Source organism: Micromys minutus (assembly GCF_963924665.1).
Source record: "Micromys minutus genome assembly, chromosome: 31".
In the NCBI taxonomy this organism is placed as follows: domain Eukaryota; kingdom Metazoa; phylum Chordata; class Mammalia; order Rodentia; family Muridae; genus Micromys; species Micromys minutus.
The window spans coordinates 1820942-1838042 of NC_137966.1; the positions used below are offsets into that span (position 1 = coordinate 1820942).

The window sequence follows — 17101 nt, forward strand, 5'->3', positions numbered from 1 at the left end:
AAAATCTTGCTATAAAGTAGTATAAAAGTCATTAAAAGCAAAACAAATGAACAAATCTGGGGAGCTCACCACCACAGCTAGTGACGGACTCCTTTATGCAAGAGCCTCTCAAGTGGGCTGACGTGGTCCCTGGACAGCGTGGGAACACTCTGTACTTTCTGGTCACTTACAGGAAGCTTTCAAAAGATGCTAATTTCAAAGAAACCTAATCTACCTTCATAGCTAACGAAGACGAGAGCTCGTAATCTCTGCAGTGTGAACAAATAAAGTCCCCACATAAGAGCCCACTTGGGTCTTCAAGAACCTGCTTGTAAGTACCTAATGTGCACATACCCCCTGCAGTCTCAGCACTGGGCTGGTGACTATGCACCCAGGTGAATTTTAATTATTCTCACACCTGCTTTGTCTCCCCACTCCATTCTGGCCTCCTCAATGGATATTTACGGTTTAGACTTAAAAATGTCGAAACCGGTTCATTCTATTCCCGTAGAAACTTAACCGTTAGTGTATGCAGGGCAACGATGCACTTCAGGACCCCTTCACAGCAGCCGCTCTTGCGTAAGGGCAGCTCGGGTCCCAGGTGGCTCACAGTGACGGACGGCTGTGAGATCACTCAGGAGGAGGTGCTGCTGCAGCCAGTGGGCAGAAGTCACGTACAGTCACCACAACAGAGATGGAACACAGCTAAAATCCGCCTGCTCCCAGGACACAGACGTAGAGTGGGGAGCTATTTGTTTCTACTTTACAGAAATTCTTGGGAATGTTTTACATCTGAAAGCAAACCCCCATGCCCATCCACCCAAAATAAAAATCATATACTTTTCCTCTTTTGAAAGCCCTTTCTAGTGGGAACTTAATTAAGGGCCATGTAAAATTGATATGTTAATTAATAAATCAAGAGTTAAAAATAGTAATTTTTTTTTTGACAAAACCACGTAATTATAGATGTGAGTCCTAAGCAGCTCACAGAAACATGCATGTTCAGTTCCGGACTGTCATCGTTTTACAGTGGTGATCATCTGGGGATTTTATATTAACTACACCACTGCACGTGAAAAGCAGAGTTCTGCAATATTTAATTCAAGGAAGATAATATTTTTAAATTTTAACTAAGTCCAACAAGAATACTACCAATAAATACTTTTGATTACGCCCATGGCAAGCACTTTTTCCTAGTGAGGCCACTAGGAAAAAGTGCTTGCCATCAAATCCAGATGGTGGAAAGAGAACTAACTTCCAACTTGTGATATGATCTCTACATGTACATTGTAGCGCACCACACACGCACACACAGCACCACACACGCACACGCCAATGGGAAGGTTTTTAAGCATTTGTATTGTACTGCGTGAACTCATGGAGATTCAAATATTTTTCTGTACTATATATAAACTGTACCTACAGTCAAATCCAAACAACATTGTTCTCAGCAGGATATAAATAATTAATAACAACATAAGACAGAAACCCAGCTTTGCCAATGTTGATAAAATTTTCAATTTGGAAAATTAATATTGATAAATATCTCCTATGGCCAGTTTCTGAAGTGGCAATTTAATTATTGAAATCGCCCAAATGCTTAATCTCCAGGAGCAAACTGCACTGTGTCATGTTCTTCTGGTTGGGAGCCTGATCCCTGAAAGGCTCGACCATCTCTCCAGTTGCAGACACCGTGTCTTATAGCAGCACAGGAGATAACTTACCTATTAACTATCTGGTAGGGAACCTGTATCCAGAATATATACAGACTCTCCAGACCCAGTAGTAATAAAGACAGTCCAATCAAAACAATTGGCAAAGGGTGTGAGTAAACACTTTTCCAGGTAAGATTTACATGAGCAGATGAAGAGATAAGAGATGGCCAACATCCATTAGCCGAGTGAGAAAAGAAACCCACCCCACACGCATGGCAAAGATGCACAATGAAATGTTTGTTGGCAAGGGTGTGGAGAAACTGAGGCTCACGTGCTGCTGCTGCTGACAGGAATGCGGGGCAGCGGAGTCACTTGAGAAGAAACAGCCCTGCAGCTCTCAAAAAAGGCTAAGTACAGAGACTGTACAGTTCAGTCATCCTGCGCCAAGATAGGTGCCTAAGAGAACGTATATCCACATATAAGCCAGCACACACCAGTCCATAGTACAATAGCTCCAAAGTAAAAATGGCCTAGATGCTCATGCGCGGTGCACAGCAGGTCACACACTGCACTAAAGCTACCTTGTGGACATTGGACAGAAAAAGAAAGCACTGTTAGATGCACATCATTGCTTTAGAACAAATAGGACGGAGGGAGGGAGGGAGGGAGGGAGGGAGGGAGGGACAGCTAAGAAGCAAGGAACCCAACAACAGCAATACCCATGACCTCTTAAAACTCGGCACCTAAGACCATGCTCATGCGGTTCATGACAAATTAATCAAAACAGACAAAACAAGGGCTCGGGAAGATGAGATCACTGCCAGGAAACCCGGGGATCAGAACTGGAACCTCCAACACCCACAGAAAAATGCAGACATGGCTGTGCATGTCCTGTAACCCTAGCAATGCAGGGGTGGAGACACACTGTTCCCAGATCACCAGCCCGTCAACCTGGCTGAGCACTGGGTTCACTGATGTGTCAAGGCCGTGCCAGCTCAGGATATAGTGCCCTGGTCTCTGCTGACACATACAACCACACTGGGGTGAGGGGTGTTGACGGCAGCCTGGGGACAGTCAAGGAACTTACAGGGGAGATGAGGAGGACTAAGGTCTCTTAGGCACTGGACTCGATCTATGGGGTCACGACCCCTTCAGCAGTTAAATGATCCTTTCACAGGGGTTGCATATCAAATATTCCACATATCAAATATTTATATTAGAATTTAGAACAGTGGCAAAACTGCAGTGTTATAAAGTGATAACAAAATAATTTTACAGTTGGGGCGCCAACACAACAAGAGGAACTGTGCTAAAAGGCCACGGCATTAGGAAGGTTGAGAACCACTATCTTAGGAGGGATGGGAAGTTTAATATCTATTGTGACCATAGGTAATTTGAACAGCTCTGCAAAAGCACTCTGAGGCACTGAACTAGGCTGTAGACGGTAAAGAGATGTGTAAACCTTGTGTGAGGCCACACGCAAACCAAAATGCTAAAAGCATTTTTAAATTTCGTTAAGGTGACATTACAAACATTGGAAAGGGGTGAGCTGAGTGACCTGTAATTTTCATGTGTCACTATTTTTAAAGTACAAACACCAACATTTGTATCTTAAAATATTGTATGTTCAAACCTAAGTCTTTACTAAATGTGACATGTCACAGATAATCCGCGGGCAGTTCATCTTTGCTAACCTTTGACGAGAAGTGGAAAGACAGTGAGTTACAGTGATGGGAAACACGGGCCTATGTCCTCTCTTCAAAGTCATCCAACATTAAAACTGCAAAGCAGGCGCTGTCTGCCGCTTCCACTCATGGAGCTGATGACCTTGACACTACAATTCTCTTTCCACTAATCACATCCCACCACCCGCCAAGAGAAGCAAAGCCAAGTGGGGACCAGCCCTCCTGGTTCTGCTGCCCAGGGTGACTCGGGAAGATGAACGTGAACGAGGAGGGGAAACTGTTCTTGCCCACTATAAAATATCCAAATTCTTTGTTACTGGTTGGTGTGCTTTAGCTTTCTAATGGTGGAAACATCTAAAATAAAAACCCTTACACTAAAACTAAACAGTTCCAATGGCCACACCCTAAAGGGACTTCTCTTTGGACCCCAGATGCTGTTTGAGGTCCCACCATTTTCCTTACCTAACAGGCTTTTGCCCCACTTAAGACAGGAACGGGTGGACTGGTAGTAATGCAGACAAAAACAGAACTGCATGTTTGCTACACCTCATGGAAATGTTCAGGATTTTCACCCAGGGGTATGAGTGTAATCAAAACAGTAGCTTGATAGCTCTGCCTTGAATTGAGATTTTCTTGATAATCCTCTCTGAAAGGCCAGGATCATGGCTGTGCTATGGAACGCTCACCATTAAAAAAAAAAAAAAAAAAAAAAAAAAAAAAAAGTTAACTTGAAAAGACTAATAGCACAAGGAAACTAACACAAAACACAACTGTGGTGCATCTTAACAGAGCGTCAGTCAAACTTTTAAGGAACCTTTACTGTCTGCCAGAGCTGTGCTGAGAAATTCGGAGGTACGCTTTATCTTATCACCGTCCCTTCAGACTGACACAACCAAACGGCGGCCTGGAGACTCAGCCTTATCTTCCTGGTGCACGCCAACTGGGAAGCAGTGAATTATGAAACCTGCAATTTATCTATCCATCTGGCCGCCCAGCCTTCTAAGAATGAACTGCCTGGCTCCTGGGTGTATCTAGGCACCCATCTGCACTCAGTAGCTCCAGAGCCTGGTCCGAGTTTACTCCACGGATGGGACTCTTTCCATTAACTTTCTTTGTTTAGTGTTTTATCGTTTAAATGAGTAGCACAGTACCTCCACTGAGTACGAACACACAAAATAACCAGAAGTACTTTCAACTGAGCGACCTCGGGATAAGATGCAGGACACAGGGTGGCCAAGGCGACCCAGGTTGGTTCGAACACTGTGAGGATTCTAAGAAATCAGGGAACCCCCACCCCCGCACTGACCCAGGGAGGAACAGGGTGGGCAGACAAGCAGAAGAGAACTAAGTGCTGGAGACACAACCTGCGGTCTGAGACGTGAGTACATCAACCATCAGACAGGGTGAGGATGCTGCGCCCAGCACAGGAATACACAGAAGCACAAACGCGGGTGACACCCCAGGACACTAACAGGGCAGGTAACTGTCACTACCTTAACCTTCCTGCCTTTCCATAAAAATCTGTCTACAATGAGCACTGCAATTCTATAACCAGAAAAAAAAAATTACACCTTTTTAATCGTTTATAAAAAGTAGTTCAACTTCAGCCATGTAACATGAGATTTCTAGATTCAACTTGAAGTCGATATTAAAATGTGTAAGGTCTGTTTTAAACCCAAGGCCACTGCCAAATCTCCTGAGAATTCAGTGTATTTCGTTACAGTAAGCACATGTCTATCAAAAAGTATGAAATTTAAGTTTCACAAGAAACTATACCTGAACAAATGCACTACTCCATTATAGTTAATACTTTAGGTTCAACTACACTCGAACATATTTTATCTCAAAGGCAGCAAAGTCATAAGGTATGGCAGACTTCAGCTTTACTAGTTTAGTCTACCAGACACAATTAGTCCCACCAAGTAACTGATATAACCAACTCCTACACTTCTACAACTCTGACTCCCAGCATCTTATATTGGTTGACTTCAAAATGAAGACAGGACACCCCAAGGCTGGGGCGAGTTGAGCTGTTTCTCAGTCTGTCTGCAGACATTCTCTTCTCGGGTAATACGGACACTCATCTTTAAACATAACCTTATGGCCTGTTTCCTGTCTTGTTTCCCCCACCCCACATAATCCCAACATAATTTCAGCTATTCATCTTGAACACATATGGGAAAACAAGTACCTAAAATGCCCGTGTTGGAAAACTACTACAGTAGTTGTCTTGGCTGTCCACTGCTGTCCGGGATTTTGCTTAATCAGATTATTTGAAGTTGAAAAACTACCCTAAAGTGGCCAAGCCTGCCAGGACAGACACAAGGATATGGAAGAAGGAAACGCTGCTTTTTTGCCTGTTTTCCCTCGCACTTGCTGGCAGGTACATCTATCCTGTAGCAGCATCCTCCACAGACATTAGAGACAACTTTTCTGGGCTTTCAATGTAGAAAACCAGCAGTTGGACTAACTCCATAGCATCCTGAAACCCAATCCAACAAAGACCCGCTTAATGCAAATATCCTTGACTAGTAACCTACCTTAGCCTTAGCCTTGTAACAATATTCATTAAAAAAAAAAACACTATATTGACATTAAAAACGAACTTAACTAAAACAAAAACAAAATCCAAGAACTTTCAACTCAATCACACATTCCAAAACCGGGGTTGCAGCCTTACCTGGATATCTGATGTCCAGCATAGAGGAGTAGGGCAGTCAAAAAATACAAATAAAGCTGTACCAGATGCTGCCTGGGCAACGTGAGGAGCACAACACTTAAGACGTAACCTGCAGCAGAGACACAAACAGAAATGGTTGCCGTCCCGCCTCCCAAGTAGCTGGATTAGAAGAAACACGTTGAAATGGACTATTTTCCACGGAGCTATCAACAAATGGAGGTTGCCCTTTTAATCTCACTACCAAGGCTCATTCAGCTCAAAGCTACCACTGTGGTTTGGAAACTGGAACTGACCTTGCAAGCTGCGCCATCTTCCTACTTTATAGCTGGATGCGGCGAACACGTACACCATGGCTCCTCCCTGTTCTACACCACTTCTCTCATCCTGTCTCTGGACTCCCAGGAGCTGCCCCCTTCAGGTTTCTCCATCTCCAGAGGCCTTATAGTGAAGTGGGTCATGCCCCTCTCCCCACCCACCTCCGTCCAACACCCATCACAGGTCCTCTGCCCCATCCCAGAAGAAGACCCAGAATGTTTCCCTTCACAGTCATCTCCCCTCAGGGATTAACTTTTTCACTACTTTATCTCAGTGCCCAGCCCTCTTATTTTCTAACCATCTGTTTAACCCTTCCTCTGCTACAAAACCATTTTAAGCTTGCTGTCTAAGCCAGAAGCCAACCACATCCTGCTGATCCCAGCATCTGAGGCAAGACCCCAGCAAGACTGCTACGCTGTCATTTGAGACACCGGTTTCCTCCTGACCTGTCCTTTCTCCCTTCCGCCTCACCATTCTCAGTAAGTGCTGGCAAGTGCGCTCTCTACGCAGTTGCTCTTCTCTCTATGGATAAAGGATCTGGCATAAAGCATTCACTCCTGTTTTGAATACTGACAGTGTTTTTAAGATACAGTACCCACAAATCATTTCCAAAATCCTCCTGGGTATTAAAAAAAAAACTCCACTTATTCCCAATGGACATCCAACAGCAAAAGATGAGCCTGTTCGTGTGCTCACACAGCCAACGGTACAAACAGCTCTGTGACTGCTCCTGACTCGGCAGCATAACCTCTTCCAGTATGGGAACCCCTCACTCAAACTCACAGCTTGATTTTGAGTCACTATTTGCTCTGTGATAGTGATGAAGCTAAGCCAATGGTAATTTGTAACTAAGTAAACTGGCAACATTTAAAAACCATGACCTGTTTGATATACTACTGACTGGGGATGGAGAGATGGCTCAGCAGTGAAGACCACTTATTCTTGCAGGGGACCCAGGTTTGACTGCCAGCACACAAACTGTAACTTCAACCCCAACAGATCAGACACCCTCTTCTGGCCTCCACAGGTACCAGGTATGCACAGGGTACATAGACATACAAGAAGACTAAACACTTAAATATACAAAACAGAAAATAAACACGTAACATTAAAACCCATGTGACTGATGAACCTACTGATTTCTGTTATTAGAGATGGGACTGTGGAAGAACTGGGAAGGGGAGGGAGGGAGGAAGGAGGGATAGAGGAAGGAGGGAGGGATGGAGGAAGGAGGAAGAGAGAGGAAGGAGGAAGGGAGAGAGGGAAGAAGGGAGGGAGGGAGGAGGGAGGGAAAGAAGGGAAGAGGAGGAAAAGTCATAAGGATAGTTAGACAAAGGCTGGGGCAGGAGATACTTCTAAGTCTCATTGGCCAAGCAGCAGCTTGGGTATGGAGTTGGCGGAATGCTGGGGAAACAGACTGAAACAGATCTAAATGCTGCTCTCTCTCTGCACGAGTGGTTGAAATACGGAAGTGGAGGTGGCCGAGAACTTTCTAGCTTGGGTAATCAAGAGGATGGATCTGCTACAGACAGTAAACAGGAGAAAGAGGAAGTCTGACATGAAGTCAAGGTGTCGGTGCAGTGGCCGGTGGCGAGGTAACGGTCAGGGCGGTCAGGTGAAGCCATCTAGCAGGTGGTTAGAGATGAGCTCCCTGAAGATCAAGTACCCATGGTAACGCAAAGAAGAAAACTAGTAATAAATGCACTAAGAAGGAAGAAACCAACCATCCCAGGCTGTGAAACACAGCCCAAGCCCTTAGTAATAAAAGACAGCGTACTAACTGACCCAGGCACACAAGCCTAGAACAAGGAGGATGCTCGGACTGACCAGGGCATATCCGAGAATTCAGTACATATCACTGGGGAAAAGAGGAGTTAAATTAATGCATATGCCTTAGAGTTATCTACAAGAAACTGTTCAACATACTATGGCCTGCATATGCAGATAAGTTCCAAACAGAGCAAAGAGTTTGAGGTAATGAAACCGCAAAAAAAAAAAAAAAAAAAAAAAAAAAGGACAAAGCACAACCCAACTCTTTTCCCCCAGTTTTTCTGAGACTGGGGACTCATCAAGTAGCTTGGATTGGTATCAAACTCAGTTCCCGTCCTCCTTGGCCGACCAGGGGCTGGGATTCAGGACGAACAACGCCATGCCTAGCTCTAACCTCTTCGGGTGAAGATTATCAGCTGGGGCAGGAGGCATTTAAGTAGAATCTTACAATTTGGCAGACTAGAGTGTGCCAACATTAAAAAAAAAATAAAACACAAAACTTTATATTCCCCGGTGTGATAAGCACCTGTAAGGAGATTGTCTGGGAAGTTGAAGCAGGGGGATGGTAGATTTGATACAGCATCTGGGGGTAGCCTGGGCTAGATAGTAAAACCCAGTCTCAGTGATGTTGCCACATAAGCAAGTGAGAGCCTAGACTTCTGAGTCAGGCCCACTAGGCTCTATCACTGAGAAAAAGAAACAGGTATTCACATGATTTACACCCACAAATGAAACCTAAACATCTACACAAGGAAATAATAGCGACCCTGGGGCACTCAGAGGGCTACATAAAGAACAAACAGGAGGGAAAGAAACACTTTAACAAACACTTTTCACGGTCTGATTTCTGAGCACAAATGCAATTCTCTGACACTTGAGAATTTGTACAATGTGTCTAGGACTCGGTTGTGTTAGATTACATACTACTCTGACAGAGGCACCCCAACCAAACAGCGAAAATACCAGTTCACACAAATGCTGTGCTCACTCTTCCATGGACTTTACCTAATCACTGTACTTAGGAAGGCTCAAGTGAGTTCCAAACGTTTTAGAAATAATGTAACAACAGCACTTTTTAAAAACTACAGGTGAAATACTTCTTAAAGCTTAAAAAAAAAAAAAAAAAAAAAAAAAAAAAGTTTTATTGCTCAACAACTGACTGGAGCTAATTTCCGTAACTAACTCACATGGACAGTCTAAGGCTGAGCATTCCAGGATCCCCAACATAAGCAAGCTCCTCATGTCACTGATTTCCCGTGGAGCCCACACGTTCTGTAGCTAACGTGCTGCCCTTTCTACCTTAACTTCTTCCCATACTGACTGACCTGGGACCCTCTTACCGGCTCCAGAGGGCTAGGGGTGCTGGGGCTCAGAAATCCTTCCATAGATAAAATAACAATCTCAGAGACAGGACGACTGTCTACAATTTTACAACAGATATACTCTGAAATTGTCTTTAAGTATAATACACTGTTTAATCTTTGTCTTAATAGAAGCTAAGCTAAAAGTTAATTTGAATAGATTTTGTTCATGTCTGAATATCCTGACTTTCTTTAACCTTCAAAGCATACCAAGTCTTATCCTAGGATTATCTTTTTCTGAGAAAGAAAATATTACAGTCTAAAATTTAATTTACTTGAAAAGAGTATTATACTTGCAAGTGATTTTAATGCTTTATTTTGACTCAAGAATAGTGAAAAAGGCTAGAGATGTGGCTCAGCAGTTAAGAACACCGTCTCCTCTTCCAGGAGACCCAGGTCTGGTTCCTAGCACCTATGTGGTTGTTTATAGCCATGGGAAACTCTGGTTCCAGGGGATCCTACGCCCCCCTCTGGCTATTGGAGGCATTGCATGAGATGTGTTATACTTCTATACATCCAGGCAAACCCTCATACACCTATAAAATAAATAATTTTTTAATAAGAAATACTGCATAAAAAAGCTTACTCTGCAATTCCTACATAACCCCAAGTCAGAAGGGGCCAGATTCCAGGGAAAGTATCTCTCACGTTTTACATTTCATCATAGTAAAAGGAAAAATGTTTACCATGCCTTCCAATTTCAGTCTAGCTAAATCAATCCTCATTTCCTCTGGTTCTAGTTTATCCTATTCAATGATAAGACAAAACCTGCAAATATATCCATTAGCACAGTCAGCCATTTACTGGAGGCTCGTTTTATCTTAAATTAAAACATGGACGTAATGGCGACTAATCAAAAAATGCTATAAATATTAAAGAGAACAAAGGGGTACGTGGGAGGGGTTAGAGGAAGGAAGGAGAAGAGGTTAAATTATAACTCAAGAAATCACTCTTATAACATAAATGAAACAAACTCATCACGGAGCCAGAGAGTGCACGCGGACACTTACCTACATAGTGCATATTAAGAGCCAGGTATTTGTACTGGAAGAGAGGGTTGTTGTTGAGGCTGCTTCTTTGGATCTGCTGGAAAAAGGAGCTGACGTCCCACCTGTAAAGGACGTCCAGCAGCATTATGCTCGGTACCCGCAAGGCCACGTTCAACACTGCCTCCAGTTTCTCCTTCGCAGCCATGTTTGCTTTGTGGTTGTTCCCTTGGAGCAGCAGACCTAAACATCAAAAGATGAAGGCTGTAAAGGCAGCTGAAGGGGCTTGCAACCCCACAGGAAGAACCACAATACCAACCGACCAGGCACCCCAGCGCTCCCAGGGACTGAACCACCAAATGAAGAGTACACTCAGCCACATATGTAGGGCATCAATGGGAGAGGCCCTTGGTCCTGTGAAGGTTCGATGCCCTGGTGTAGGGGGGAATGCCAGGGTGGGGAGGTGAGAGTGGGTGGGTGAGAGAGAGAGCATCCTCATAGAAGAGGGAGGGAGGATGGGAGAAGGGGGAACCGGGAAAGGGGATAACATTTGAAATGTAAATACATAAAATATCCAATTATTTTTAAAAAGAAAAATTCAACCCAAAATTTGACAAACTCATAGGGGGAAAAAGTCAACACAGACCACCTCTTGTGAGCCTCCCGAGAATCTAATGGGCCCCCGTCCTGGAAACATCCCTACTGTGTTTCCCTATTTATAATACATCAAATGCTGGTGCTTCCAGATCGGCCCCAATGAGATTTGGACTAAATGCTCACGCTTCAAAACTTAAAGAAGCCACCAGCTCCAAATCTACCCGGGCAACAAAAACAGCCCATGAGAATGTTCTAACATGAAGAAAATACCTTCCCTATGTAATTATTATTGAGACATACCTAAGAAGAGGCAAAATCTTCAATATTTACTAAATGAACAAGCCTACAGTACTAGTGAAAGTTTAACAGGTTTGGTTCTCCGCATCTTCTGTCTGCCCTTGTCCTTAATCATCAAAGCCGAAGTACTAAGGATTTCTTTTGTTCCTTTTTACAGTTGCAGAGATCCACCCCGGGACCCCCCCCACCCCCCACCTGTGAAGAAAGCCTATAGAACCACACTCCCAACTGAATACTGAACACACAAGGTAGAGAATGTTCGATGCAGACACAAAGAAGCATAGCTTGCAACATTGTTCTCTTTTTCCACTGAAATCCTCATCATCTCTCTTCCGAGAAGGAAAATGAAACTCACCAAATGCTTCCTCCCCTGGCATGGTGGCAGACTCACATGGCCATGGGAGATGCCAAGCTCTGAGTCTGGGAGATCTTTGCTTAGACAATGACATGCATCAAGAAAATGAAAAGAAAGGGGGGGAGGTGGGTAAAGGAAGGAACTGGGATGCCAGTTATCAGGATCTTAAAGGACAGTTTGATGAAATAGCTACAAATTAATCTGCGCAATGGCACAGGGCAAACCCAAGTGGGTAAAGGACAGCTTCAAGAGTAAGGATTCTGGACTCTTGGCTCTGACAATATCCTTTTAAGAATTCTGCTGAGAAAGCTAAACACATTTCTAGCTTTGGCAGCGATTTCAGACATTACAGAAGTGAAAACATTTATTTGTGAAGGAGATTAGAGTGACAGATTGCTGTGTTAGTTAAGTTTGTCAGTGTTCCCCTCCGACTATGGAACTGTGGGACTCCCCAGCTCTGACACTCTGAACTAAAAGGAACCCGGCTTAGCACACCATTGAGAGGATATTCATGGCCTTCTGTCAATCATCCCCATGATGGGAATGTTGTTATATAAGTAAACGTGCTGCCAATATGCTATTGCTGTTTTATAGAGAGAGACTGTAATTCCGATGACGTGAAATGAGTAAGAGCTTTTAATCATTTTCCTATACACAGAAACATACCGTGGGGCTCGACCAGAGCAACTCTGTCCCGAGGAGAAAACTATCACAAAGAATAGCATCTCTATAGCCAGCATGACTGTAAACCATAGTGGAGAAACGTTGACGTAGGGGAAGCTGTTGCTACTATAGTCAACCCTGCATATCCACAGGGTCTGGGTCTGTGCAGTCAATAGTATCGGCCTGGAAACACTGAAATGTTTGTTCCAAATGTGTACAGACCCTTTCTCATCATTGATCCCTAAATAATAAGGTATAAGAACTACCTACCTAGTTCATGAACTGTACTAGGTGTTGTAAGTAATCTAGAGCTGCTTTGAACTTGGGGGTGGGTGCGGTTGAGATGGCTCAGCAGGTAAAGAATGCTTGCTGCCGAGGCTGGAGACCTCAGTTCAACCGGTAGAAGCTACATGGTAGAAGGTAAAAACCAACTCATAGAAGCTGTCCTGGGTCCCAGCCCCAGGCCTCTACTTAATGGCTTCTACAGTTTAACAAAGGCATGCAGAAGGATGCTCTTGAGCTATGTGCCATTTATGAACGGGACCTGAGCTTTTGCAGGCTTGGGTGTCTAGGAGATGTCCCATAACCTGGAGGGAAAGAGGAGAATTACACAACAGTAGACAGCCTAATGCTACACTGGTAAAGTGGCAACATCTGCATATTGTAGAATCCGATATAAATCACTCCTGCCATCTGCCTAACAAGCAAAAGTGGGCATCACAGAGTTAATATTTGTGGACAGTATTTATCTACTCTGGAACTTTCCTCTGTGTTTAATGTTACTTTTTAAATGAGGGCACTTCCCATTTATTGTAGCTCTAAAAGAGAAAAATTAGCACATACTCCTGTCGTGGAAATCTAGATCTGAAGATTGGTGGGGGGGAAATGCTGCCTAATCCTTATAGGGACCATCTATGTTACTAAAGAAACCCATTAGCTGAAAGATACATGTTCTGTGGAAATTCCCACCTACAGCTCCTGTCTCACAAATAAAACAAAAAGAACCTGTGGGTGCCTAAAGCTATCAGTGCAGAAGAATATCCAGAAACAAGGACCAACACACTCCTTGAGCCAAACATCTAAAGGGACTGGAACAGATGAAGTCGCCCACTTAAGAACAAATCTACTACTTATTCAATGGATCATTTCTTTCTGGACCTGCTGTAAGGCATTAGAAAGATGCTCCATGGAAACACACGGAGGAGACACGCATTAGTAATAAATAACTGACAATCCTAGACACAGGAACAGCAAAAACAAAAGGTCTGACACACCCAAATGCAAACATATACTCTCTCTGCACTATCTTACCTTTCCGGTAAGAACCTAAGCCTTCCTTGAGTTATAGGAAAAAGCTGGAAATGAATTCTCCATCATATCTCTGCAAGCAATGTAAATCCAAGATGACTCAAACCTACTTTATACAGCACAGCAGCTAAAAAAAAAAAAAAAAGTTTTTGTCCCAGAAACAGGAAACTTTTCCCCCCAGAAACAGAATTTTTTTCTTCTCAGAAACAGAAACATTCTGTAAGTGCTCACTGAAACCCCAAACCCTAGCTGTTTCAATAAACGCCTTTCGGAGACATGGAGACAATGTCTTGTATAATGTGCACTTTATTATCGGGCTTGAGGGTTAGCAAACACAGATGCTCATTCTTCGTTTTCCCAAAACTACCACAGTTTAGCTTTGAATAGGGAGAAATCAGGATAAAGAATCTTCAACAATAAGAAAAATGTAATGGCTGGGCTCTGTTGGAAAACTATCTTAAATAAAAGAAAATGTGGTATTACAAAATAAAAATAAATAAAAAAAAAAAGGGATCCCACAACTCTTTAACTACCTTTTAAAAACATTTAGGGCTGAAAATTACACCTCTTTCCTCATCTGAAGGGTAAACAAAACCATCACCATCAACCTTCTTTCTTTGCCGCCAGCAATTAAAACAAAATTTAAATCATCTGACACCGGATGCTAAGCAAATGGGGACAAGGAGGCTGTCTCTCTATTGGGATGCTGAGACCTTAAAAAAAAAGAGAGACAAGAGAGGGTGAAACTGGACCCTAAAATCAGAAGTAACTCCGCCCAGAAAGGAGAAACCAGGAAAGAGAACTTCCTTACATAAGCGTTGGCACACGTTTTAAATATAGCTAGTCCTCCCCACTCCCACTGTGTTGCTAGCTAACTTTGTATGTACTTGGTTTCCACAGAAACTACTAGCAATCCTGTGATTCCTCATCATCTCCGAAACCACATCCATGGATAAGAGTCCACACTCGAGTGAAAAGAGCCATCGTCCAACGTAAGGGACCGACAGAGAGAGAAGGAAAACAATGCTACCTCTGCCATTGGACGCTCAGCCTGGGTCACGACTGCAACACCGACAGCTCATCCTTTTGGGTCTGGTTCAAGATTCACCAAAACTGCACACTCGGGTATTTTATAAAATAAAGAGACACACACAGCCTCCACACATCCCCCCCCCACCCTTCTTCTTTTCAGACTAGTTTCCTGTTTACTGCAGACAGCGAGGCAAAGCCATCCATTAATCTTTGATGCCTTCCCATAGCAAAGGCCCCCTTCCCCCGCCCCATCTCACTCTCTCCCCGCACCTCCCCCCACCCCGCCTGCTTTCCTCAGATACATTTGAACTGTAGTAACCCCAAGCCAGCTCGCCGCAAGCAGGCAGCGAGCGGAGCACAGCACAGCAGCGCCCCACGGACGCAGCAGCCCCAAGGCTAGGGGATTACGTGGAGCAGAAACTCTGCCAGGAAGAGAGGCCCGGGTGTTCCCTGCCTCGCCAAGGGTGCTGGCTCTCCGGCGCTACACACCGATAGGCGCGCTTAGGAGAATCGAGCCAAGTTCCTAACCCCCAGATAGAATGGGGGGTTAGCTCTGCAAGGGTCCCAGGGTGGGAAAGCAGAGCTGGAGAGGGCGAACCCAGGGATGGCGAGCGGGAAAAGGAACACAGTAAGACAGGGATGAGCTGCTCGTGACTGAAGAGTGGCACGCTGCACGCTAAGCCAGGGGTCCCCCTTACTCCATAGGCTTGGCAGGTCTTTCCGAACCCCGCAACCCGCACCGCCTGCACATGGTTGGGCTGAGTTTAAGGGGCTGCGAGGTGGGGAAGAAGGAAAGGAGCTTGAAAGCAGAGTGAAAAAAAAAAAAAAGCGAGAGAGGGAAAGTTAGAAATGCAAACCTGAGCAAAGGAGCCCGGACTGGGCACCTCTGCGAGAGAGACCGGGAAGGGCCTTGCAACCGGGGTACTGGAGAGCAGAGAGGGGTGAGCCCCGGGGAGGGCATCTCAGGAATGCGAGGGTTCTCTCCCTCTCCAGGCGCGGGAGAGAGGAAGGATGAAGGGTGGTGAGGAGGCAGCCGAGGCCCCGGGAAACGAGTATGAGGCTCTGCGAGGGACCGATCGCTGCTCAGGGGTGGGTGCAGAGAGGGACCAGGCCCCGGGCGAGCTCCGGAGGAGGAGGGGGCGCGGCGGGGGAGGAGCGAGGGTGGGGGAGGGGACGCGCAGTGGGCAGCAGGCCTGCGGGATGCTCCCGGCTGACCGCAGTCACCTGGAGCCGCAGCCTCCCTGCCTGCCGGGCGGCCCTGGGGATGGCGGCGTCCGCTGCTGCCCCGCTCCGACTCCCGCCCCTCCGGTGAGACCTTCGGTTCCGACGGCGGGGAAACCCGGTCTGCGCGGCTCACAGCGGCGGCTCTCCCGCGTCCAGCCTCGGCTGCGGCGTCTCGGGAGGCGGAGGCAGCGGAAGCGGCCCGAGCCGTGAGGTCACCATCCTCCGCGGCGACAAAGGCGCTCCCGGGCCGAGCGCCGGCACCAGTGCCCGGCGGCCGCCATGGCCTGGTCCCCGCGCTCCGGCTCCGCCCCCCGCGCTCTGCGGCGAGCGCCGGCTCGCGCGCTCTGCGCCTGCGCGCCAGCTCGCCAGCGCCCGGCCCCCGAGCGCCCACGCTCACTCACAATCGCTCACGGCGGGATCTTCCCGCACCGCCTCCGGTGAGTGGGCCCGAGAAACCGGCTTCTCTCTGGTGCTGGTCCGGGAGACTATTCCGAGGAAGGGTGAGGTGACACCGGGACATGCACTGTGACCCCAGCCATTCTGACACGTGTTCGCGCTCACTCCGCAGACACCAAGAGCCGCGCGCGCCCACACCCACACTCACCTGCTGGGACCACGTGGGACAATGTGAAAGGCTGGTCCCTGCGGCGTGCAAACCCGGAGCAATTTTTAACTCTCTCCTTGACTAGACTAATACTCGTCTCCAGGGCAGGTCGGATGATGGATGAGTGAATGGTTTGGAATTGCTCCCCGGGACTGTATTCCGACTCCTTCGTTTGGTGCAAATGATTAACTACCGTATAAAAATAAATGGTGTAAATGGGTTTGTCATTTCTTTTGGTTCAAGGTTCAAAACGCGTTAGTGTGCACGCAGCCTCTCCCTGGCGTCCAGGAAAGCCTTTTGTTCTCTAGTCTCATACTGTGGTACGCACCTGCCGGTGTTTTACGTGTGAAAGCTTTTAGAGCAGACACGGTTCCTATACTATAAGGTCCCAAGCTTGTTGTGGGTATTATTCATCTGAGAACTTAAAGCTGATCTTCGCAGGGATCTATTACTACGTTCGTCTGTTTTACCATGCCTCGCCATTACCTTCTGCAATTTGCTCTGTTGTTCCTGGCTTTTAGTTTAGTCCCTAGAGAATCAGTTGCCACTGGAAACTAGTGTGGCCTTTCATTAGGCAGTGCCTACGAAAC

General features: G+C 45.9%; 1 protein-coding gene across 2 annotated transcripts in view; it reads right to left on the reverse strand.

Moving 5' to 3' along the window:
* RNF145 (ring finger protein 145) overlaps positions 1 to 16165 on the reverse strand; it is a 40477-nt gene extending 24312 nt beyond the window's left edge. Inside the window, exons 1-3 of one of the 2 annotated variants that reach the window (XM_080942047.1) lie at positions 15908 to 16165; positions 10456 to 10674; positions 6000 to 6108 (exon numbers count right to left, since the gene is read on the reverse strand). In XM_080942047.1, the coding sequence (XP_080798173.1) occupies positions 6000 to 6108; positions 10456 to 10639 (293 nt within the window). In that variant the 5' untranslated portion in view covers positions 10640 to 10674; positions 15908 to 16165. Of the gene's footprint in view, positions 1 to 5999; positions 6109 to 10455; positions 10675 to 13654; positions 13730 to 15907 lie in introns of those variants that run through there. The other variant, XM_080942046.1, reaches the window with a different exon arrangement.
* Between the last annotated feature and the right edge of the window lie 936 nt (positions 16166 to 17101).